The sequence below is a fragment of the Zerene cesonia genome, chromosome 20 (genome assembly GCF_012273895.1).
Source record: "Zerene cesonia ecotype Mississippi chromosome 20, Zerene_cesonia_1.1, whole genome shotgun sequence".
Classification (NCBI taxonomy): domain Eukaryota; kingdom Metazoa; phylum Arthropoda; class Insecta; order Lepidoptera; family Pieridae; genus Zerene; species Zerene cesonia.
This window is the reverse complement of record NC_052121.1, coordinates 2,891,573-2,918,391: the sequence shown is the minus strand read 5'-3', so window position 1 is coordinate 2,918,391 and position 26,819 is coordinate 2,891,573. Positions and strand designations below refer to the sequence as shown.

The 26,819-nt window shown below is 34.0% G+C and overlaps 2 protein-coding genes across 6 annotated transcripts; both read left to right on the top strand.

Moving 5' to 3' along the window:
* The first annotated feature begins 1,537 nt into the window (after nt 1-1,537).
* LOC119835299 (calcium-transporting ATPase sarcoplasmic/endoplasmic reticulum type) lies at nt 1,538-25,043 on the top strand. 5 transcript variants are annotated; one of them, XM_038360041.1, is made up of 13 exons: nt 7,560-7,719; nt 8,738-8,882; nt 15,530-15,547; nt 15,979-16,061; nt 16,143-16,247; nt 16,331-17,916; nt 17,998-18,187; nt 19,072-19,219; nt 20,026-20,284; nt 20,517-20,661; nt 20,802-21,011; nt 21,980-22,097; nt 24,473-25,043. In XM_038360041.1, the coding sequence occupies exons 2-13, from the start codon at nt 8,765-8,767 to the stop codon at nt 24,499-24,501; spliced, it is 3,009 nt and encodes a 1,002-aa protein (XP_038215969.1). In that variant the 5' UTR covers nt 7,560-7,719; nt 8,738-8,764; the 3' UTR covers nt 24,502-25,043. The 5 variants fall into 5 exon arrangements, with proteins under 5 accessions (XP_038215967.1, XP_038215969.1, XP_038215970.1 ...); XM_038360042.1 differs by lacking the exon at nt 24,473-25,043 and adding an exon at nt 24,264-24,460; XM_038360039.1 differs by lacking the exons at nt 7,560-7,719; nt 24,473-25,043 and adding an exon at nt 1,538-1,694 and having other exon boundaries at nt 21,980-23,950.
* Nucleotides 25,044-26,030: 987 nt separating this feature from the next.
* Nucleotides 26,031-26,819, top strand: LOC119834842 (the record flags this gene model as incomplete). Its single annotated transcript, XM_038359357.1, has 2 exons — nt 26,031-26,245; nt 26,318-26,819. Coding segments are annotated over exons 1-2 (516 nt in total), but the record flags the coding sequence as incomplete, so codon positions are not given.

The following is a 26,819-nucleotide window of genomic DNA, read 5'->3' as shown; positions in this document are numbered from 1 at the left end:
AGCATTCCTAGTTTAAATATATTAGTTATCTTTTTAGTTACTTATATTGGCACTGACTGAGACTAACTACAATATTTCATCGCCTGTTTAACACGAATAAAAAGCTTACATGTATTAATCGAATTTATATTAACTATTTACCTCCTTAAATAGTTGTCTTATGGTCTCCGCTTCCGTGCTATGGTTAGAAAAAAAATATCATATATATTATGATTTATATCTTTGATATGAAATGAACGAAGTTTTAGAAAAATGCTCTTGAACTCACTGAGTGGACTCGGATGGATAAACATAATAGACTTTTCTTTTTTTTTTACAAACCAAGGGTTATTCTGTATTGTCATTTATTTCTATCATTATACTCAATGTGTTAATGTCATCGTAAATGACTCACTCAGGGAAATAGAATACAATTAATTCAAGGGTTTTGACCCTGCTATGATTCGTAGCACTTCGTAGCATGCTTCTTGTCTACTCCTTTGCACTTTTAATTTTTATTCACTATGTGTGCTTTTAAATATTTCATATATAAACCAACAATTGTAACAAAAATTTACTTTGTAAATTAATAAATAATTAGATATTGAGACTTCTAAAACGAAGAAAAATAGAGAATAATTCGCTAATTCAACAATAATTCCCCTTGATAATAAGGGCATGTTTTCCGCAACTCCACGTCAAGCGTCTATTTTGCTTGAAAAGATAAGCTTGGAAACCATTCCAGCTCCTCCGTGAAACTAGCTATGAGGGCGTCCGAAAACCTCAAAGAGGACCTAGGAGAATACAAGAGCCTTACCTTATACTCCCCAACCGCCGTGCATTCCATGATTACATTGGCTGCCATTTCGTCAGTGATCCCTAAGTTACAGAGATGCGTGTTGAAGGGACTGTGCTACCCGAGCTACTCTTTAGACTATGCCCTGTGAGGGTAGCTATAATTTTGTGTAGTTGCGTTGTTGCAAGTTCAGAATCCGAATTGGCAGTCTAGAATCTATGTTAATAATTCACTTTACTTTAATCGAATTCATTAATGCTTATCATAACACAAATTATTATTATCAAGGGATGGTAATCGAAATAAAACCGAATTGACGCATTTCATAATATTAATACGTCTATTTACAGTGAGTAAGTTGCAGTAACCGTATTAAATGAACCCTTAACACACATGTTAAAAGACTCAATTATATTTAAATAATTAAGCTGATTTTTAATTTCAATTTTATCTGTGACTTATAATTCATAAATTATTTCTTCATCGTAGTACCTCGATTGCAGTGCGAGACGTAGCAATTGACTACAAACAGATAAAGCTTTGCTTGAAGACAATTAATCGTTTTGTTTAAAAAATTGCAACTTTAATCTATAGTTAAAAGATAACAGCAAAGTTAGGTAAAGTGATTTTGGTTGTATTTTGTGCATAACTTTGTGGTTTAGTGACGGCGCATTGCGTGTTGTGAGATTGTGATAATTTGACTAGATGGTTGTGATGTCGCCGCTGGCAACCAGCCCGTAACCCCGAACGAAGATTATAAAAGAGAGCGTATTTTTGCTCCCACGCCCGGTACGCCGCTGTTCAGACGCTCTCCTCATGGGGCGCGCTAACCTCACCCGACAGTTCGACCAATAATACTAATAAATTAATGTATATTAGTTTCTAAACCAGTGATTGGGACCAAGTGATAAGTGATACGGTAAGTTTGTTTGAATAAGTGAACGTGTTTCCAGCCGCGGACTGTGAATTGTGGATATGTGACTGTTCAGTGCTGCCCCCTATACATGGACATGGATAATTCAACGGATTTTGTTGTGCAATACTTGAGGATTATATCTGAAATTAATCAGCTTTCCTTGAAGTGTTGTGTAGAATTTGTTTCTGAGAAAAGTGACACTGGATTTGAGATTGTGGGCTTATTGAAATTGGCCAAAATAAAGAAGCCCTCTAAACAAAATTTAGACCGCATAGATGATAATAAATTGTTTTTAAAGATACCATCAAATGTTTAAATGGAACTTTTAAGCAATAGTTATCGATAACCGAGGTTGTACGTAGAATAATAACCTACGCACATAACTTTCAAGCAAAGTTGAATTATCAGAATATGCTTATTGAAAACTAGCTTATTATTATTATGTAATGTCAAACGATACATCTGAATGTGTTATTTTCACAAGCAATCCTTCTAAATTTAAATTATAAAAGAGACATAATTTCTTCGTCTGATTGTCCTTCTTTCATTCAATGTCACGTTTAGAAATAGATATTTTTACATAGAGGCTATTTGACAGTTGAAGATATGAATTGATACGCGAAGATGCATATATAATAAGTAATCCAAAGCAGGACCGATAATCAATATTCCCAAAGCCCGGCAATAATTACATAAAATTATTTTTATATAAAGTAGGGATCTAGTAAAATTGAGATGATCAATAATTTTCTTTAGACAGTCTTCTACAAATACTTTTAAATTATATTCATTTAAATAATTGACAAAGAAATAAATAAAACGCTGCAAAAGAAACTTAAAAATAAGAAACAATTTTATAATATTCCCATAAAATGTGATGTATGGATTAGTCATTTATAGAAAGAATTTAAATTACATACTTCTGTTTTTATACGATTACTTTTTCACATTTTTCTCTATATTTCGTCCTGATTGTCTCAATCATTAGATAACACATCCGTCATTTCGCATTTGTAGTAGCTAAAAATAACTACCGATGCGAGTAAAACTGTCCCCAATCATATAGACTAAAATAATTTATACATCATAATAGATGTAGGTAATTTTTACACTTCTGAAAAAATAATAATTATGGCTAAATACTTATTGTCACATCAAGCAAATCTTTCATAAAAAGTATCATATTTCTGCCAAATATTACAGTTTTGAAGACAAAATATATCTAAATACAGACAAAACAGATATAATCACAGGAGCTTATTTTGATTTATATTAAAAAGAATTTATGGAATAAATCAAAGTATATCGTAAATCTAACGTAAAAACGTAATGTTGCTAAACGTTTCTTACCTCCTGGCCCAAAAATATATATCTGGAATCTCAGTTCAGATGTACAAAAATGTACTAGTAAGTCCATGGAGAGTATCTAATGTTAAATCAACATGTAAATATTATGACGTTTTATTTATTTGTTTTTGTTGCTGGGCCTGTGGTTACGTATTCAATATTGAGTCGGAACTAGTCTAATGTTGTTTTATTACAAAGGACTAAGAGACAAAGTATTATATAACAAGAAAGCTTCTATAAAACTGCGACTGCGATTAGATCAAAGAATCGAACCCACACATTTTCACGCAATAGATTTTTTTTTTTTTATGTCATAGCGGGCAGCTGAGCTGATGGTTCGCCTGATGGTAAGCGATCTCCACCGCCCATAAACATTCGCAAAGGTAGTACCTCTGTGAATGCGCTGCCCGCTTTTATGGGGTAAGGGAAAAGAAAAGGATTAACGACTGGAAAGAAGGAATGGACTAGGACGGGTGAGGAAAAGGAAACGGGCCTGATGGCGCAGCGGCACAACATTTGGTTCTTGGTTGGTTTGCATCAATAATTGAGTTATAATACCGCAACTTCTTATTCTATTGCATACACATGTTGAAAATGTAAATGTTAATTGCATGTAAAACGTTTAATTTATATGGCCGTATTTATTAAGTTAACACATAATGTCAGTACAGCAATGCTAGATTACATACATAACATATTATTATGTACCTAATCGTTAAATAATAAACATAGCTTAGAAAACTTAAAACAAGCTTTAATGATATCATTTAAACTGTCTGACTTGCTCTAATACAGAGTGTAAGTGCGTAGGAAATTATTTAATCCTGGCGATCCTAATCAGGATAATGAGATAAACTCGTGAAATTATAAAATGAGTGTACAAAATTTTAATGAAATATTTCCGTCAAAATCGAGTCTGTGGTCGTTTATATACAAACATACAGGAGAAGAAAACAAAAGTTTTAACTGAAGTTTTTGGATTTCGATCAATTTCTTCCTATTAATAAGCTCCCTGATGAGCTATGTCCCCCCATGTCTGAAATTCATAATACTCCAAATATTTTGATATTCATTGTTAATGGAAAATTAATAGTTCAAATAAACAGAAAAGCAACGGAAAGCCTTGTCAAATCATATTTGCGTTAACCAACAGGGCCGACCATTATTACTACGTCCATGGGGCCGATGTTTTCACGATTCTTTTTTTTCTTTATTTACGTAATCTAAAGCGTTGGCGTTTATGACAGACGTCAATAACAAAATAAATATAGGTTCAGATCACAAAGCAATCAAAATTTAAATAAATAACACTCTACTCAACCACTGCGCTATAAAATACCGGGGATTACAGAAATTTATTCAGACAATTTTTAACTGACGAGATTTGGCCGTCAGTATCATTTTATTTTTGTATTTATTTCAATCCTACAGGCCAGGGTAATTACAACGAAACAAAAAAAAAGTAATTATTAAAGTTTGTAAATAAACAAATAACTAAAAATATACAAATAACTAATGTTAATTTTGTACTTAGCTTTAATAAAAAAAAAATTAAAAAAAAAAACAATTGCTGAAGAAAGCTAGAGTATCAAATTAAAAATAAATGCTCTAATACTTACTGATGTAGAACTGTTGTGTACATTATAATCGCACATAACGTGCACGTCATATCAGATATGCATGTAAAGCTTCTGCACTCAATATCGTCAACTGACAAGTTGGGGTTGGCAAGGCAGATGGTTACGACACACTCAAGTACTATAATTCTATTTCGATTATTACCTTCGCCTGTTTATTTCAAGATGACGAATAGTCTTACGTTTGCGCTCTTTGATAGTGGTTACATCGTGCGTACGCAATCGCGTATATTGGCTCGTTACATTATCTAGGAATTTTAAAAGCTTGTTTTATAAGTGTAGATTTCCTATATCTATTCACAGACTCTATTCATGATACACTGCTTTCAATGCAATGTCTTGTTCGAAGGAAGTTAAGATAAATGGTCTCAGGTCGGGTTATTTGTGCTACTCGTTGTACTACATCAGTCAATCATAACTGTACACTTAAACTAGACACTAATATAATAAGGATGAAAGATATGATTGTTTGTTAGTTTGTAAATTTGGTTTTATTAAATGCTTTCAAAGGTAGACCGCTATATTATTCCACAGTGGCAATGGCTTTCATTATTTTTTGAAACTCTGATTAACCAAGAGGAGCAGTGACGAACGTTTATTTATTTCTTTATTGTAATACTGTATAAATAAAATAGGTACCACCAGGAGGATAATACCCAGTCCTTTGGAAGATGGTTCTTCAGGACTAGGGCATTAAGTTTTAATATCAGTCGTTAAGTAACTTAATTGGTTGACTGCCAAACATAGGTAACGGTACCTAATACAATGTGTGGGTACTGTAAAAATACTTACAAAATATTTTATATTATTCTGAAGACATAGATAATTATTGTCAGGCCACTTACAAAGTTTCGTTTTTTGATTTAAAAACCATTAAACATAATTGTTACTGGCTCTATATACATTGACACTAATTAAGTATCTACAAGCGATGAGAAGTAAATAGAATCTATGAGATGAATCATAGAAATATTTACAGAGGCATAGTTTATATAGTACACAGTTGCTTCGATTTCTTTGCTTTTGGATTTATAAAAACGACAATTACAAAGATAATATAATGAGTGGTAAATGAGCTTTGCTTTAGTATTTTATTTTATACGATTTACCGAAATAGACGTTAACATTGGCATTCAACTGCTTCTCTCGGATTTTTCTATTTTCACTCACTATATATATTCACGGCATTAAACGCAAGGCTGACATTTTTTCGTTGTCGCCGTAAAAACGTTTATATGTATAAGTTTAAAAATTACCGACAATATAGAGAAATTCCTTAACAATTAATTAATCTATTGTTAAATTTCATTTTATTGAATAAATCACTGAAATGTGCCTACGTCAAAAAGTAACCTATAAGTTGGAAAAGCTTGCACTTGAAATCTCTTGCTATTTTTTCCAGACTTTTCACATCCCAAACATGCAACGTTTCATTCTGATATTGTTAATGGTTTTCATATGATAAAAAAATCATGGATACATATTACATACTCTAAGGATAAAAAGTTTTAAACTTACACAAAATAAATTACTCTTATTAGAAATTAGGTCAGGAGTATGTACCTTCATTTGGAGTGCCTCGAGAAGTGAATGACCTACTGCGATAAGAATCAAAATGGCTTCACCTACTAGGTTAACGTGAAATCAATAAACAATAGTGTATTTGTTACTTTATTAATCTGTATGAAATGTTTAATATGAGTCTAAATCGAAACATGGCTAATATTCGGTGTAAGGTTAGGTTAAAAAATTACATTATTCTCTAAAGAATGTTAATTTTAAATTAACTATATTGTTACAAAATAATAGCGTCTAAGTAATTGGCTTGATGTCACGGTCAAATTGTAAAAACTGATAAATTATAATCTATCTCCCTAGATTGTAAACTGTAAAAAATTGTGATCCGTAACGCCTGTTCACAATATAGCGCATTTATTTTCGTTCAATTATAAATAATAAATCTTGAATCTAGTCATTTAATTTCATTATAATATATGCATTCTGAAGATTTCCTTTTACCCTTTTACATATTTAATTACATAAAACATGTGAAATATGGAGGTACAACATTTTTCACACCATCATAACGTACCTCTTTATAATATTAATACTTTATATTAACTATCTATTTTAATTGTATTTAAATCACATAAATATTAGTTTTCGTTACGGTTGTCGTGACGTTAATTATTCATTCGCATAGATCATTGTCACAAGACGTCCATCTTTGCCAGCATCGTATACCAATGTCGAACTGTCGGACGCGCTCCAATTGTATGACGATGTGCTTCTACAAGCCAAATTTTTTTAAACACAATTCCTTAGATTTTTTCAAAGATAAGAAATCATTTTAACTGGATCCTCTTTATGCTTGAGAATTAAATATAGGTAATTAATAAATATTTGAAATTCTGATCCACAATATACCGTAATTCTTTTTTGATATATAATAAGAAACTATTAATTTCTCATTATACGTTACTGGTATAAATAAAAATTATATTCATCAATCCTAATAAAACTATAACCTTAAAACAAGGTGAGGGTCAGCGAAGGCCCTGGCCCTGAGCCGGCAATGTGATGGGTCGAGAAACTGTAGGTAGGTTACGAACAGATCAAAAAACCAATTCACAAATTAAATTTACATCAATGTAGTATATGGAAACCATCTAGTTTAGGTAAAGCTTTTGCAATTTTTAAAGTAAAAAAAAGTAGCCTTAGAAAAAAAGTAACAAAAACCGTAAGTCTGTAGAAAATCGCGAGCTCGTCCCGGGCTGCGACTGCTATAAAAAGATTATCATAGGATGGCTGACAGCGATGGCTGTGCGACATGCAACCCTGGAAAGCGAGTCGACTGTGCCATCGAGTGCTGTTGCCAAAATAATTAAAGAAATCTCCGTCGATGTCCCTCCGCCGCGCCCGCGCCGCTCTAAAATCGTCGCTCTTTGCCCGGGAGTCGCATCTCGGGGCGCGGCGGGAAAACATCTCCCGCGTCACTCTTATTTCTTCTTTCCTTCCCGAAGCTGTCGAAAAAAAATATTTTAGTAAGTTCTAACTAAATCAAAATTGAACCGTGAGTGTACTAACATCGTGTGTGAAAATAAGTGGCTTAATATAAGTAATCTGAAAGTAATTTGTGGAAAATATTACAGTGATAGTGTTACATAACGCGAAGAAAATTATGTAGCCGTTTCTTATTTTTAAAAATACCGCACTTTCTAGGCGCCCAAAGCACAAAAATAGGATTGTATCACGTGGTTCTTTTTCGACCTATAGTAAAGCTCCACATTTCTTAATACTGAAAAAATATCAGGGTCAAATATAAGTATTATTTTCATAAAATTAATCTATTTTATAATATTTTTATTAATCGCGAGTTAAGCTAGATTATTTTAAGGGCTTAAAATTTTAATTCTTCTAAAAAGTCTCTGATTTGATACAAATATTTCTTGACCTGCATAACAGGTGGCGTTGAGATCAATGACTTTTTCTACGTCAGTCTATGAAAAAATGACGGATCAGTTGGATACGTATCGAAGTGGCTTATGATATTTATGAGAAATAGTATTAAAATTAGTACAAAGTTTAGATATTACTTGTTTAATTAAAATAAAGACAATTTATGTTAAGTGATTTATTCATAACAACTTACCTTGCTCATGTAATAAAAAAGTTTTCGGTAAGTGAATTATTGTAAAAACGGTCCCTTCTATAGAGGATATTGCTTGTTAAAATCAGTTAATAATTTTGGACACATTTAGATTACATGATAGTTAATATTTCTTTTTTCGTCATCTAGTTTTATGCGTCTTTTTATTTAAATTTCCGACCTGACACGATCATCGTGATTGAATTGATAATATTTTCATTCCATTATAAATTAATGAGGAATTATTGAGGATATAAAATGTAAACTGTACATTTTAAATCGAAATTGATTTAAAGTTATATTTATCTTCATCTCTTTTATGTATTTTCGTCAAATAATTAGCATAACCTATAAGTTTTGTCTTGGTAATGATGACTTGTCATTTTCTAACCTATTCTTTTCTTGCCTTTTAGAACTGACGGCAAAGTAGAAATTCCACCATGGAGGACGCTCACACGAAATCCGTGGACGAAGTCTTAGGATTTTTCGGCACAGACCCAGACAAAGGCCTTACCCCTGATCAGATCAAAAGGAACCAGGACAAATATGGTCCAAATGGTAAGTCTTCACATTATTATTATAACTACGATGGAACTTATACCAGTCAGAGCAGATAGAAAATTTTATTAAAATTTTTGAATCTCTGGAACTTTTTTTTTCAATAATAAAGAAATAATTCTTTGTTTTATATAATTTAATCATAGCAGGTATAATTATATTGTGTATAATGAAATGCAAATTGTTAGTCAGTTATTTATCCTTCTTAAGACCATGGTCAATATAAAGAAACTTTGATAAAGAACTGACTCAAGGTTGCAAAACAAAAACATAATTGTCCTTTGCATACAAAGACAATGCTCTATTTTCCAAACTAAATTTGTCTATGCTACTATTAACATGACATTCTATTTATTAATAATTGTTTTGCTTAAAATTAAATCTTTGTCTATAAGTTACCTTTGTCCTTAAATATAACAATGATTTAAATTATTTATTCATGTCTCAGGTACTAGCAGGCAACTATGCCAATTTATGATAAAACAAAAGATTTGTGATAAAATTAACTTTGATTAGAAACTATCACACTTCATACAATGTATCTGTAACACAACAAAATGTTCATTTTATAGATACGTGAATTTATTTTAATATACATTTCTACATATTAAATTAACCAATACAGTTATTTTGTCATTGGTGTGATGAATAACAGAACTTTGATACATTTTTTTTGTTATAATATTATATCTAATATGTTTTAATACATTACAAAATCTATGTTTAAATCCATACCAATAATCTAAAAATAACATAAACAATCTTTCCACAACCAAAATATTAACAAAAAGATTAAGTTTCATTCAAAAAAAATCACACTAGCAAACAAAAATAAAAAACAATAAAGTCAAGTTTCTCTTTTGTGAAAGTTACAAATTTAGAAGTCTTTATAAACTGTACTTATTGTAGAAGACAACAATAACTTGAGAAGCAGAATTTTTACCTTTCACCATAAGTAAATAAAGATTTTTCACAAAATTTCCAGTATCATATGATATATTACCCATACATATCATTGCTATATAATTAAATATATAAACACAAACAGTGTAAATTTTATCCGTAAACGGTTGAAAGGACTCGTACTGTGTTACTGAATTACTCAATGTAGTCTCAAAACACTATTGAGCAAATAGACTTTAACAAGCTGCCCTTTTACCACTTCCATTGTACAGGAAGTTTGCATTTATTGAGAGTCGACATCCAAATACACTTCAATCACATATTGTTGTATGTCTTAATTATCTGTATAAAGATAATGTTTGTAAATACATAGTAGCAAATGGCAACAATGAAATAAACAGTATTATTTATGAAATCATCAAGTTATGTTTCGTTAAATGACATTCCCAAAGTCTGGGGCGTTGTGGTTCTCAAGTAATGTCCTTTTTGTGGAAAAATTTGTTAAAAAATATTGTTGTGTAAAGATTAATTATTAATCTTTCAATCAACTGGCTTTGAAGTAGTCCACATTTCAAATGTTTAGAACAATGTGTTCTATATTACATTGTTTTGTCATTCTAATAGCCCAGATAAACATATTATCACACTGAACATTTTTGATTATATGAAGTTATTTCAAATAATTACTTTTTTTTAAATTTGAATAATCTGTACTCAAATTATAAAGCTGAAGAGTTTGTTTGTTTCAACACGATAATATTAGGAACTACTAGAGCTTTATCTTTTTTTTTGGATATGTATATTGTTGAGATTGAGTTCAGCACTCAGGACTATATCATATGTACCACGGCTGCTAGTTTCATATGATATGTATTCTTGATTTGTTTACATGTTTTAATTGCTAAAGTGTTGCTGACCTTTCTTTATTTTACCCTGATTAAAATCAACAAATATACAAATAAGGCTAATCTCTCATTACTATCTTATCTAATCTAAAAATAAATATTATAATGTAAACGATTCATACTCATATGCAGACAGGTCTGTCTGTTAGTTTACTAAAAAGAATTTAACAGATTTATGTAGCATTTAAATTTTGAATCAATTTACACTTGGTTCACGCAGCTTGGATCGCGTAAAGATAAAAGAAGTCATTTATATAAATAAAATTAGGCTGACACTTTCATCTACAAAAAATTCAATCAATATTTAAGATGTGTGAAGAACACGAACAAACATTTCCTCTTTAATATTATGTTTATAAATAATGATGTTAGGGTTAAGCATAAATCGAAATTTAAAATCATTATTCATAAACAGAATACATTTGTAAACTACCCATATTTTGATTGTATTATATAAATGTGCATATGATTTATTATTTTGCTTATGACAAACTGAAAAGACGTACTACTTAATCAATTAAGAGACTTATTGGCACAAAATAAATGCTGATCATTTAATCAAACATTATGTAGGCCGTGTAGCTGTAGGTATGCGTCACTTGGTGTGTTTATTTTTAGTAGCACAAGAGGTGGTCGGTGAGGTGTTGCCTTCCAATGGTGCGTGTAAACCTGACCGTCCTATGAGCCGTAACACAGTATCGTCCTCACATCTCATCTATTTTTATATCTAAAACGACACAAAGAAAAACAACTTAGTATCATTTTAAATTTTCATACAAAAATTTACGAAAAATAAATTTAAATGAAAAAATTTCAATAAACTTAAAATTATAGGCAGAATAATCGTAAATAATCTAGTATTACATATATGTGTTTCCTACCTCCATGTTTAATTTGCGATAAGCTCAACAACAAGTGCTTAACTTGATAACAAAATTAGAAATAGGTTTTTGCGTATCTAAAGAGTTAATCAGTGCCAAATAAAATGAGAATAGTTCTATTATCATTTATATGTTATTTACATAATTTACAAAACCAGATCCTTTGTACTTGAAGGTCAAACACATACTAATATCGTCAAATATTTCTCAACGACCGAATATTACTAATATATAAGCAACGAATACAGCAAACGTTAGACAAGACAATGTTTATTTTCACGGCTTCACACAACTCGTCGACTGGTTGGTTATTTTGCAACAAAACAAAATTATCGTTACCAAACCACGCGTCACTCCACTTGAAGCTTGGTCACAATACGGAAAACTTCCAACCAGAATAGATTAAATATAACGCTTGTTAGCGAGTTTATAGACGCTTTGATGGTGCCGTGAAAAACCGCGTCTTACGTACTCGTTATAGCACCGAGCGTTGCCCTCTCGGCTCATAAAATTATTTTACCAACAATTAGTGATTGTTCTCACCTAGACGTCTTTAACTCGAGACTTCAAACATTGAGGTAATTTCGTATAAATACTTGCAATATATATGCTCTATGTATATGTAGGGTATAGGTGTGTACGTATGCAAATCTATTTTTAAAAATAATTCTTAATTTTTATCGATCGATTATAAAAATACAATGATGACATATAGATGTCGACCTTAGAGACGATGTAATAAAATTGCAACTGATTTTAATTTACAATCATAGTATTGATTATCTTGACTCACTATGTAATCTGGAGCAATCCACTGATACGCGTCTACTACTTCACGTTTAAAAAATACGTCATGTCTTTATCATTTCTCTTAACCGGGTACCAGGAATTAATCTTTGATCTCCGTATTATATTAGGCCATGTGTTCGTATATCGCTTTAAATGCTCTTATAATGCTTTTGTACTAAAATTTATTCGCTTACGAAGACTCATTCAAAACAACCTGTGGCTATAAATTAATTAAAATATTTATAAATATTATATCGACGGATGTATGCATGAACCATACTGATCTCAATTCCTGAAACAACAATCATGTTTTGCTAACGTAGCAGGTCTATGTAGTACATAATGTAACCTAATATTTTAATATATATAAAAATAATCTCTAATCGCTTACGCTTTGGCTTATAAAAGTTTTGAGTCATGAAAACCGTGTTATGCATGCATGTATGTTTATCTTAGTTTTCTTTAAAATTATGAACGCGAGTATTGATCAACAACAATGCTAGAAACTTTGTTTAAACGTTGACAATCTCCTCCTCTTCTCCATGCCTTATCAACTCTGCAACACGCATGTTTGCTATCAACATGTTAATAACATGTTGATTCAACTTTTTTGCTTCATAAAAGTTTACCATACGAGGTTTTAACAATTCAATCACAATAAATGTTATTTAAATAATCTCTTATACAAAAATCGACAGAAAGAAATACACCGTAGAAAATACATGCAAAATAACACGGTATAACAGAGTAATGTATCATAAAATAATCAATTTAATCGCGATTACTTCATTAAGCGAGCTTATGTGCTTTGCTACATTGCTAAAATGCTTATCGAGTGGGCAAATGACTCAATCGTATGTTGTAAAATGTGCGACTGAAAGCTATGTGTAAATCTTGCGGCAAACCACGCTCACATAAACAGTTTAAATATCTCAATTCGCCCGCGTTTTCAGAAGGTGTTTCATATCAAGAAACAATAATAGAATAGTGCATTTGGTAGTTATTTAACGACGGGTGGGATACGATAGTGCGGCGCCTGTTTGCTGACGTGATGTGGTATACACAAAGTGCCTAGAGACTAATATCGTATAGACAGGCACAGCAGTTGGTTTATTTTGGACAGTGTTACGTTGGCGGCTTGCGTCTATGAATGCGGCAGACGCGCTATCCAAACGTCCATTTCGCCTCACAATATTTTATTTATTCAATAAATATTCCTCATCTATAGATCTATTTCTAGTCATAGTTTTTTGTTTATCATGGCACTTGGCAATATTATTAAGTCGACTCAGTTAACGTCGTTAAAGTTGCTAGCTTTTTTTCTATGATTGTAAATTGTCAACCGCTGTGAATATATTTGCGAATAGAAGTTAACGGTTACTTCACGAAATCTTAGGTGTATTGCCCCACAGACTCGCTTTAGCAATCCCGCTAACTTGTAAGTTCAAGAATTTTAATATAAACCACCGTTTTCTCTGTATTTATGTTATTACCATAACCAAAATGAAACATTGAATTTAATTCCTATAGATTATTTTACATACAACGAATATTACGAAAAATCTTATATCAAACATTATGTAATATTTTGTCTGTAGTTTCTAAATAGCCTGCGACTTACAAACGTTAATAATATGTGAGTTACGTACTAACACATTTTTTCAAATCCTATAAAGAAAAATCTTTTTATCTGAAATAAAAATGAATAAATTGATTTTGTTATAGTTTTTAACCAATATACTTCACACACGCGATCATTATAAAAGATCAGAAGAGTATATACAATAGGAAGTAACAAATATCATGATAGACCTAAACTAGATTCTAATACCACATCGCTCATACCGTACACATCGATCAGTAATAATCCTGTTTAAGTCATCACGGCATTGACTTGTTAAACCTCTACATAGCAGTAATGTGTATACTGTATCGCATTTACAGTCTAAGCACGTGCTATGCAATGACGTCATCAGTTATCTAGGAAGCGCGATGTCCATTAATCTCTCTTTATGATTTTTATTTATATTTCATTTGTACAGTATCTGATCGCAAACAGATATTAACAAGCAGCTATCCGTGTTGACTAATTGCTTGTATTTATCTCTGCTTTCAAGCATTCTGTGCGTGTACGCAAATAGACGATTCAACATCGATTGATTTAGCGCACGTTACCGATTATATTCGATTAAGACCTAAATATCAAACGCTACATTTGTGTTTCCTATTTAATAGTTACGCGTAGTTGTTGTTATATCATTTGCGTATTTAACTGATCTATTAAAACAGTAATACCTATACGGAAACTTCCTGTAGCCGTAGTGTTAATATCCTTTTGTCCTACATCAATAACATATTTCCTCGTCGACTTATGTTTAAACAAATTAAAGTTTTTACACCAGGTAGGTATGTTTTTATTATCCTTACTACGGTTTTAATTGTGTAATAATGTTATGCGTAAGAAGCCCGTCGATCAGGTTACACACGTCATAACGAATCGTGGTCAAGTCCGATTCCATATAGAGTTGACCTCGAAGTTTACTCGAGAAAATATTGTACAATAAAAATCGTCTTCCCTTGCATTCAGTAGAAATTAACAAATTAAATTATGTATAATATAAAAAATCAAACTAAAATGCAACTCAACTCAACGTCAGTGAAATTTCATCATGAGTCGCGCAAAAATATATTATAATCGTCTTAGATTTCTGATAACAGAATATTCACCTTTGAATATTGGTAATGGTAATCCACATTGTTTGATGCCGTTTATCAATAAAAAGTTATCACGTGTAAAATAAAGACTGTGATATCTAAAATAATTACATTATATGGATAAATTAATAAATTTTACCATTGTAAGTGCTAGCAAATATCTAAGAATCTGTTAGTTGTTGATAGCACTGTTTAAAATAAATGAAATGGATGAAAGAGCAAAGTTCGATGGGATTAGAATGATGATAGAAAATGACGTCACAACGTGCACATTGCCTATCAAAAGATTTGCGTTGCGCGCCTTCGTTGATTCAAGCAATGTACGTACGTGTATTTATACGCGACGTAACTGGCGAGATATATCGCATGCCTGCTCTGACTGGTTTATAGTCTGTTAAATTTACCCCTTTGATGTTATATTCAAAACTCTAATCACGGTTCTTTTCTGTTTCAGAACTGCCCGCGGAAGAAGGTAAGCAATGGCAACAACAGATGATATATAGAAAAATTATTTCAGTTATGTTCAAAGAGCATTTTCAATTCTCCCAGGCCATGTTCTTTTTAGTTATATTCAAAATAAATTTATGTAATAACAGTTTTGAGCTTCACACTTTATCAGTTTTATATGCTATATGCATACGTGGGACGTACTCTTTGAAGCAATAAAACGCTCGATTTTATGTTAATGTAAACATAGTTGTATTCTTTTCCACATTCCAAAAATGCTAATACAATCATATTATATTTTCGTCTATCGTATTATTTGGAATACCTTTATTATTTATTGATCCAACAATATATGCTGTCGTAAAAGTGTAACCCGAGCTCGATCCACAAGTACGCAGGATTTCTTAGCATACATACATATAAAAAAGAGTATTACATTAATCATTTTCTCCATAGGAAAAAGTATATGGCAGTTAGTTTTGGAACAATTCGATGATCTGTTAGTCAAGATTTTGCTGTTAGCCGCTATTATTTCTTTTGTAAGTATACTCCGTGGTAAAATAATTTTATTATTGTTTCGTGAATTTTCACAATTTTAATACTCTTTATTGTTTTTACAGGTATTAGCTTTATTTGAAGAACACGAAGATGCCTTCTCAGCATTCGTAGAACCTTTTGTTATTTTACTTATTCTTATTGCTAACGCTGTAGTAGGAGTATGGCAGGTAAATTGGTGCTTTGGGCATACATTAAAAATTTTAAATAATTTTCATATTCATAAAAATACTGATTTTATATTTATTTATAGGAAAGAAATGCAGAATCCGCCATCGAAGCTTTAAAAGAATACGAACCCGAAATGGGTAAGGTCGTGAGAGGAGACAAAGCCGGCGTGCAAAAAATTCGGGCGAAAGAAATTGTACCTGGTGACATCGTTGAGGTGTCCGTCGGAGACAAAATTCCCGCCGATATCCGCCTTATTAAGATTTATTCCACCACCATCCGTATTGACCAGTCTATCTTGACTGGTGAATCCGTGTCGGTTATCAAACATACCGATGCCATCCCTGACCCTCGCGCTGTGAACCAAGACAAAAAGAACATTCTCTTCTCCGGTACCAATGTTGCTGCTGGTAAAGCCCGTGGTATTGTCATCGGTACTGGTCTGAACACTGCCATTGGTAAAATCCGTACTGAAATGTCTGAAACTGAAGAAATTAAGACACCTCTTCAACAGAAATTGGACGAATTTGGTGAGCAATTATCTAAGGTTATCTCCGTTATCTGCGTCGCTGTATGGGCTATCAACATTGGTCACTTCAACGACCCCGCTCACGGTGGAAGCTGGATCAAGGGTGCCGTCTACTACTTCAAGATTGCCGTCGCTTTAGCTGTCGCTGCTATTCCAGAAGGTTTGCCCGCTGTAATCACCACATGTCTTGCTCTCGGTACCAGAAGAATGGCTAAGAAGAACGCTATTGTCAGATCCTTGCCTTCCGTCGAAACTTTGGGTTGCACATCTGTCATCTGCTCAGACAAAACCGGTACTTTGACCACAAATCAAATGTCCGTATCGCGCATGTTCATCTTCGAAAAGATTGAAGCTGGAGACAGCAGTTTCCTTGAATTCGAAATCACTGGCTCAACTTATGAACCTATTGGTGATGTCTACCTGAAAGGACAAAAAGTCAAATCTTCTGAATTCGACTCTCTCCATGAATTGGCTACAATTTGCGTTATGTGCAATGACTCAGCTATTGACTTCAACGAATTCAAACAGGCTTTCGAGAAGGTCGGTGAAGCTACCGAAACCGCTCTTATTGTGCTCGCGGAAAAAATGAATCCCTTCAACGTTTCCAAGACTGGTCTTGACCGTCGCTCATCTGCTATCGTTGTTCGTCAAGAAATCGAGACCAAGTGGAAGAAAGAATTTACACTTGAGTTCTCCCGTGACAGGAAGTCTATGTCTACCTACTGCACACCTCTTAAGCCATCCCGCCTTGGAAATGGACCCAAATTGTTCGTCAAGGGTGCACCTGAAGGTGTTTTGGACCGTTGTACCCACGCTCGTGTCGGAACCAGCAAAGTCGCCCTCAACTCGACCCTCAAGAGTCGCATCTTGGATCTCACCCGCCAATATGGTACCGGTCGCGACACTCTGCGTTGCTTAGCTTTGGCTACAGCTGACAACCCAATGAAACCTGAAGAAATGGACCTCGGAGACTCCACCAAATTCTTCACTTATGAAGTCAACCTTACCTTCGTCGGTGTCGTGGGCATGTTGGACCCTCCCCGTAAAGAAGTCTTTGACTCGATCGTCCGTTGCCGCGCTGCTGGTATCCGTGTCATTGTAATCACTGGCGACAACAAGGCTACCGCTGAAGCTATCTGCAGGTAAACTTAATAATCTATTTCAACAAAATAATTTATGTCACAAAATCATTTGAACAATATCTAAAACAAAATTTGATTTAGGCGTATTGGTGTATTCACTGAAGATGAGGACACAACTGGCAAATCTTTCTCTGGCCGTGAATTCGACGACTTGCCCGTACACGAGCAACGCGCCGCTTGCGCCAAGGCCCGTCTCTTCTCCCGCGTGGAGCCCGCTCACAAATCCAAGATCGTTGAATACTTGCAGAGCATGAATGAAATCTCCGCTATGGTAAGTAAAATAAACATTTCCATTGAACACTCGATAGCGCACAGCCCATCAATTTATGACTAATATTAAATGCAAAGAACATTTGTTACTCTCGTATTTATTGCTCCACAAATATCTTCATGTATTCTAAATGTGTTATTAATGTTTACAATTGTACTGTTGGGAGTCTGAATGTTTATATTAGCTTTGTTCTGTTGATAAATATTGATTTTATGGGAGATATTAGTCTATAATTCACAGATCGGATAAATATAACAATGATTTATTAAAACACACCTATCTAAATATAGCTTATTAAACGATGGAATAAGTCTAATGAAATAATAAGTCTAATGAAAATGAAAAAAAGCAGTGGTGGCTCAGTGGTGAGAACCTCGGACTTCAAAATCGATAAGTCGGGGTTCGAGACCGGGCGAGCGTGCAGGAAATAAATTGATTTTTCAATTTATCTGCGCATGTGGATATCATCACCACTGCTTAAACGGTGAAGGAAAACATCGTGAGGAAACCGGCATGTCCAAGAATTAAAAGTTCGACGACATGTGACATCTGCCAACCCGCACTTGGCCAGCGTGGTGGATTATGGCCTGAACCCTCATAGGAGGCCTGTGTCCCAGCAGTGGGAACATATATGGGCTGATGATGATGATGATGATGAAGTCTAATGAACCTCATTTAAAAACGGACTAGCCACACTACGTCATCCATCTGATATTTAATATGCTACTATACATAATTGTCTATTAATTTGAAATTGTTCTCTATTGTGATCACTTCACACTAAATAATTATTTTTAACAATCCAATATCAATAATACTTCGACACAGTATAGTTATCGTATCAACAAAACTCGACAGTTTCTAAAGTTTATATGATCTCGCAGACTGGTGACGGTGTGAACGACGCCCCCGCTCTGAAGAAGGCCGAAATCGGTATTGCCATGGGCTCCGGTACCGCCGTGGCCAAGTCCGCTGCCGAGATGGTGCTCGCTGACGACAACTTCTCATCCATTGTCGCTGCCGTTGAAGAAGGTGAGATATAACTTAGAATAGATTTTGTTTAACATTATTACTGTTAAAAGTCTTCTTGTTGTGAAAAAAGCAAACAAATAGATAAGAGTACGCAATCTACTTAAACAATGATTTTAAGCAAAAATACTGTCTTACCAGTGTAAGACATACACACATATCACTAGAAAATAGTAGAAAAAAATTGCTTTATGAAATATTTTATCGAAAAATTAAATTCCATAAAATGCCCCAGTTTACTGTTCGAAACACTGTTATCATCATAGCTCTAAAGTTGCGCAGTTGAATCCGTTATCTATGATTCACCTTTTAATTCCTACACACACAGCCACTACCTATTTTACCGAGCCACCATAGGATACGACTACTACATTTTATTAATAACTTTGAATAAAAAAGGACTACTGTAGAAACTTACTGATTATCCACTATCAAACATTGTGGTTTTTATTAAATATAATGAAGTTAATTCAATGATTCATAGCCAGGTAGCATCTTAAAGTTAACTTTTAAAACTGATTCTAATGTAACATATACATTCTTATTTCGTATGTTGGATTGAATTTATTAGTTATAAAAAAAACATTAAATTTTCCTTGACTTCGTAAAAGTAATTAATATCAATATTGTAATTTTGAAAAAAAGCCGTTTTGAAGTTCTCGTTATACAAAACTCTATATGACGCTTGAGTGGGCCACGGGTGGGTCTGGTATTTTACAACATAATATTATAGAGTACCAATAGGTACCCGACTTTTCAGTGTTGAATTAAAGACATTTCTATCGATATTGATTGATGTTTCCTTGCAGGTCGTGCTATCTATAACAACATGAAGCAGTTCATCCGTTATCTGATCTCCTCCAACATCGGTGAGGTCGTGTCCATCTTTTTGACCGCCGCTCTCGGTCTCCCTGAAGCCCTGATCCCAGTACAACTGTTGTGGGTCAACTTGGTCACTGACGGTTTGCCCGCTACCGCCCTCGGTTTCAACCCTCCTGACTTGGACATCATGGACAAACCACCCCGCAAAGCTGATGAGGGTCTTATCTCTGGATGGCTGTTCTTCAGGTAAGAACTTTGGCTGACATTTTATTTGTTAATTTTTTTTTTGTTGAGAAATATGGTTAAATATATTCTTTGTATAACATTAACATAATAATTCATATCATTGTACAACTAAAGAACCAGATTGCAAAATAAGTAACATTGAAATCAAACATAGTTTGCTGATTATTTGTCTAAATTATTCATAATAACATTTATCATTTAAATAAATATAAACATTAAACACCTAACCCAGGTACATGGCTATCGGTGGCTACGTCGGTATGGCAACAGTGGGCGCCGCCTCCTGGTGGTTCATGTACTCGCCCTACGGACCTCAGATGACCTACTGGCAACTCACCCACCACTTGCAGTGCCTCAGCGGCGGTGATGACTTCAAGGTATGCTGTTCACGTTTTTTACCAAAATTTTGACACATTCTGTTGACACATTGATTTTTTGTATATTTTTTATGGGTATTTTTTTTCTTGTTGACAATGCATATCCTCATCTCACAAATATCCATCCAAACAAATTTCAGGGCATCGACTGCAAGATTTTCACGGACCCTCACCCCATGACCATGGCCCTGTCAGTGCTGGTAACCATTGAGATGTTGAACGCGATGAACAGTCTCTCGGAGAACCAGTCGCTGGTGACGATGCCGCCCTGGTCGAACATGTGGCTCGTCGGCTCCATGGCACTCTCGTTCACCCTCCACTTTGTCATCTTATACGTCGAGGTGCTCTCGGTGAGTGACCATAGATTATAGATGGAAAACTTTTTTTTATTCGAGGTTTATAATTTTTAGATATCCCCATTACTAATTTTTATTACAATAACTACTTACAGCTTCAGTAATATATTACATTTATAAATAGCTCAAAAATATAAAAGTAATAAATGACTAAATAACTTTAACTCTTTATAAAATGATCTTATATACTCGAAATAGGGTAATTTGAAAAAAAATTTATAGTGGCCTTTAAAAGTTGTCATAAAAATATAATTTTTTTTATAGTCCAGTCACGGAAAATCAGTTTTTGTATTCTTTATATATTTAATTTTTCTTATTAGAATAGATAATTAATTGCCATGACCTAAACTTGTCCTAATTTCATATTAACTTAGCAATATATTCACATCACCTTGACATTTAAATTTAACCTAATATATGTATATTTATATTTGCATTTGCTTAAAAAGACCAACGATTCGTTATATCCTGTACATTAATATTTGATATATATTTTGCTATTTTTATCGCGTCTTGGGTGCCTGTATATGCTCATATAATAAATACGTCAATGCTTATATTATCCAGTGGTGTAACTAGAGGGTGGCAAGTCGGCAAAATGCTACGGACCCCTAGACGGAAGTAGCCTCCGTTCAGAGGAGAATTGCCAATATTTTTCATTACATATTTAATAAAAAAAAAATACTTTGTCTTTAATTTATTTATGTTGTCTATTTACTTGTAGACATAAGCCCAAAAAATTTTAAAAAGAATGTGGTCCAGTTTATTCATCCCATGAATTTGCGATAGGCCTCGAACAATGTTGCATAAATTATGCACCTTTCATACTTCACCTCGTACATCCTTACCTTCCTCGAGTATTGTTGAAAATTGCGATTGCAATCTACGACTACTATTGATCACCATTTTAACATCATCTCACTACTCGATCGGTATTATCACCTCCACTCGAATGTCCGCAGGCCGTGTTCCAAGTGACGCCGCTGTCGGTGGACGAGTGGGTGACGGTGATGAAGTTCTCCGTGCCGGTGGTGCTGCTGGACGAGGTGCTCAAGTTCGTCGCGCGCAAGATCTCCGACGGTGAGACGCGTTCCCTGGCCCACTGGCTCGACGGCATGCAGTGGATTGTGCTCATGTGGGCCGTGTTCTTTGGCATCATCATCTATGGACCGATATAAGCGAGCCGCTACCCCGTTTGATTCACAACCTAATACCCCCCCGCCGAATTCTGCGCCACCCACGCTCCGCGGGCTTAGTGACGTTTTTGACAGACTATTACATGTGTTTCCCTGTGGGTTAGAGAGGGTCTATGTTATGAAATGTTACAATTTATATTCGTTTTAATATCTTGCAGTATGAAATGAGCATTCTGTATTATTTAGATTTTTGTTGATCATACTTGGGTTTACGTCACACTATACATACATTAATACTTTACTAGTTATCAAAAATAGATCTGTCAAAAAGGTTCTTCAAGTATATAATATAATCGTAGCATACAGTGTTGGGTGGCGCAACGAATTCCACTGTGGAAACCCATGGACAATGAGCATTAGCTCACCACAGTACATCTAACCGTTTGGAATGCTAATCCACGAGATGTGAAGTGACCCCTGTGTGTGCCGTGAGACTGTGAAGGAACAAAGTGTTTGGTCAGCTGACATATTGGACTCAGCGGTGCTGTGCGTCCGGAATGTTCTACTTAACTCTAGTAGTGTCCTTAGCAGTAGGTGTATGAGCGGACGCCAAGACCGCTCGTGTGATTGCATTTCTCATGTGCGAGACAATAAATAGACAACGGAGCCTCATTGAGTTCTTTGCGATAATAATTTTATAAGTCGAGTGGCTGTGAACACCAACCTAAATTCAGAACACCAAATTTTTTTATGATTTTACACGTGAATTTATAACGATTGTAATTTTATAATTTTATAGTGATTTAGTAAGGATTAGTTTCTAAAGAGCTCCGTTTTTACAAATTTTATAGTTAACTCGCACACGGCTCAGTATCTTGTCCTTTTGGACTGCAGACATTTTACCTTACTGTTACTAGTAATGTGCATCTTTATCATAGGATATTTATTGTAAGTTAGGTTCGTCGCTATCATTTGTCGACAATTTATTCTCAATATATAGAGAAACTGTTTTTTCTTCAGTCCTCTCACCTGTTGCTTGCTAACAAATCTGATGCATCTGCCACCCTTATGTTTGTGATAACATTGTGCATCTTGTATGCAATGTGTTAACTAACAAATTAGTAAACATCTTTTGTACCGAATTTATAGTCAATGATTGAATAGTTTATTTCCTAGTTAAATAAATACTTTAAATAAAAATATATCCAGAATTCTACATGAAGCAATATTAATGTTACAGTTTATTAACTACTAGTTTACTGTATTGGGTTTGGTAATTCCTCTGTATTTTTAAAATAATTTAAGTCTTTTGTTCACATATGTTACAAGAATTGATGTAAAAGATGTAATTACTTTACTTTTTACTGTGGGACATAATATTATTGTGTATTTTAGTTTTTTAAAGGGATGTATCAAAATTTGTCCATAAAATCTTAGAAAATTGTAGATCTAAGTGATTTATTTAATAGTGTTATAATAAAAACTTGCACGAATGCATTGCATGATTTTTTTTCGAGAGTACAGTTTGTTGTGATTTTTGCCTTATGCTGCATTTTATATATTGTGAAACAGTTATTATATGATGTACAAAATAAATTAAATAAAAGTATACTATCAAGGTCAGCCAGTCGCGAACTATGTACACTACACACTGCACAAACAAGAGCATGCTCAACCTGAGTACTGTTGACATCCAAAACCCTTGCTCTTCAATTTATAACTATTCTACTACCTTGTAAAATTGTTACACACTAATTGTATATTTATTAAAGGTAAGAAGTGTTCCCTTGAAACCAATTGATTACCTTCGTCTTATTATTTCACTCTACCTTACTCCTTTGCACATTCGAGAACACGCACACGATCCTCGTTGTCGCCTCGCCGTACTAACTCCGTGTTGTGTGTTACCTGCTAACAAAAAGTTTTGCAAGCTTCAAAAAACAGCTTATTGGCTACGAATTTGCAAAATTCTATATTGAAATCTGTATAATAATTTGTATCCGAGATTTCCACTTGGAAGTGGGTCTCGTTGCAAAACTTTCCGAGGCCGCGACACAGGAGCTGTGTCCGCGGCGGCCGCATGCACTAACGCGGTGTTGTCTGCCCCCAGCCACGGCGTGGAAGGTGTAAGCGCCCGGAGCCCTCGCAGCACTACTGCACGCACATATTCCATGAACACTCATTGTTTGTTGTGATCCCGCAGTGAAACTACACATTTAGTAACTACGACACGGTTGTGATCTCTGCATAAAGACCTAGTAAGTTCGGACGGCGGCACTCGCTCGGGCGCACCACACTAACGCTAACGTTGTTTTGCAGTGAACGAGGTGGTCGTTGACAAGTGGTAAACGCCACCGATTCTTAGTTCCTCATCCGCTTCTCTCTGCTACTTCTACCGCTCTCGTCTCGGTATAGTAATCGAATGAATCATAGATGTTCTAACGAGTCGCCGAATAGACCAAGATAGTTAGGGGTCAGGTGCCTCAGGCACGACACGAAACGGCTCCGACGCGACATCGACGACCGACGACGAAGCGCGCGCCCCCACACCCACCTACGCTAGTTCACCAGAGAGGACATGTTCATAATGTGTATATAAATACAATATATGCTTAGGAGATTTAATCAATTTGTTTAATTACGTTATTATTATTAATGAAGACTACATGGTGCCCGTCGACAAAAGCAGTGCGATAGACTATGTGTACTTAAGTTGACAGCATGCTATTAATTTATTGTTATATTTTTATTCTCTTCGTCTAGTTTGCTTATCTAGAGCCTTTATCTTTATTTCTATTAGTGCTGACACCTCGACGAGCAATATGGTGTCTGTAAGTGAAGGGTAAACATTATTATCCAGTTTGGGACCTAAATGTGTCCATAAATTTAAACATACCTGTACATTTTAATGTATTATTGTTTTGTACAATAAATCGTTATAAAATAATACTTGTTTCATTTTACAGACATCGATAACTCTGCTATTGGTTCGGTAATAATTAATCAACTTCAGTAAAAGGAGGAGATTCTCAAATCGACTGTATTATTTATTGTTTGTTATCTCGTAGCTTTTTATAGTACGAATTGATTTCAATTATTATTTTTATTTAAAAGATGGTACTTTCTTTGTGCTTTTAAATTTGGTCCAATTTGAAGACGGTTTAGTTTCTTGTTAAAAATAATCATTTACATACTAAAGAATCTTCAAGAAATTTTTATTATAGACTAGTAATGCTACCAAATGATCGTAATTTATTATATACATTTGGAATAAGACTACTTTGCAACTATTTTATTTATAGCTGAAGTAAAACCTATAATATTGACTCTTTTGCTTGTCGATTTTGCTTGGTGCATTTCCTCTGAACAAATCCACGGACTAGTAAAGCCTAAGCTACATCACTTTCAAGTATCAATGTCGGTTCAGTGGCTTTCGTATGAATATTATAAGTATTCTTATTTTCAGTATAGAAGCATTAAAATGCTATATAAGAATATAGAAAAGTCGATCATGAGACGAAATTTGAACGCGCGCCTTTGCCGTAGCGTGGCAACACCTCTCGCCCACTCACGAACCTTCCCCGGTAATCGAATATCTTCTATTATTTCTGTTTGTTGTGCAAGAGTAGTATAATAATACGGGTAGTAAAATAATACTGTTTATGTACTGAGTTATGCCTTAGAGGCTTCAAGTATGTATGAAAAATTATGATACAGGAGTCAGCAGGAGTAATATGTTTGTAATATATTCCATGAGGCATGATCATAGGGAATTATTTTAACAACTCGTTTCGCTGATTGTAACCGTTGTCGTTGAATCGTTGAGACTTGAGACCCCGATAAGTTGACAATTGACATCGTCTACGGTCTAAACCAAAGAGTAGTATAATAGTCTAAACTCTAATGTCATTTTTGCTAGCAAACGGTTTCCTTTCATCTTGTCCTCCTGGCTGCTCGTTTTCAAGTTCAAGCTTTTCGAAGTTATTAAAATAGTCACCATAACAGTAACTTTTATAATGTGACTTATTATTTGTAGTTCTATCTAAGGTCTAATTTTAAGTACAAATAATTAAAAAAAATGGAGACATCAAAGTAAGTTGATTACCTTAATGTTTAATATACGTTTAGTAAACGAAAGTCAATTAATTTGTTTTGTGTTTTTAGAATAGATTCGGATTTACCTAATAAAATGGCACATTTAGATATAATGGAGATAGGAGAATCTTCTAATGCCAATGTATCAGAGTCAAAATCTAGAGTGTTAAGAAAACGCAAACAGTTATCACCTGAAGTAAACAAACCCTCGAACCGTCGAGTTAATATGAAACCCCGAAAACATAGTATTGTAACAGAAAATGCCAATTCTAAACAAATTGAGGCATTATATCTTAATAAGAAGGTGAAATCCTTATCACAGACATTAGAAACTATTTACGAAGAGCCTAAAACTAATAATGTGGACTCTAATACCTTAATAGGTGGAAGGAAAGTGAAAAGACTGGTGACATTTCAAATAGGTAACCATTATACAAAGGAGAAAATAAAAAAACGCAGAGCCAAAATCAAAAAGTTGTTGGGTAATAAATCAATTCTGAATAGAAAGAAAATTCCGATGAATGTTTTCCTTAAAACTATTGAATGCTTGGAGTTAGATGAAGTTGCACCT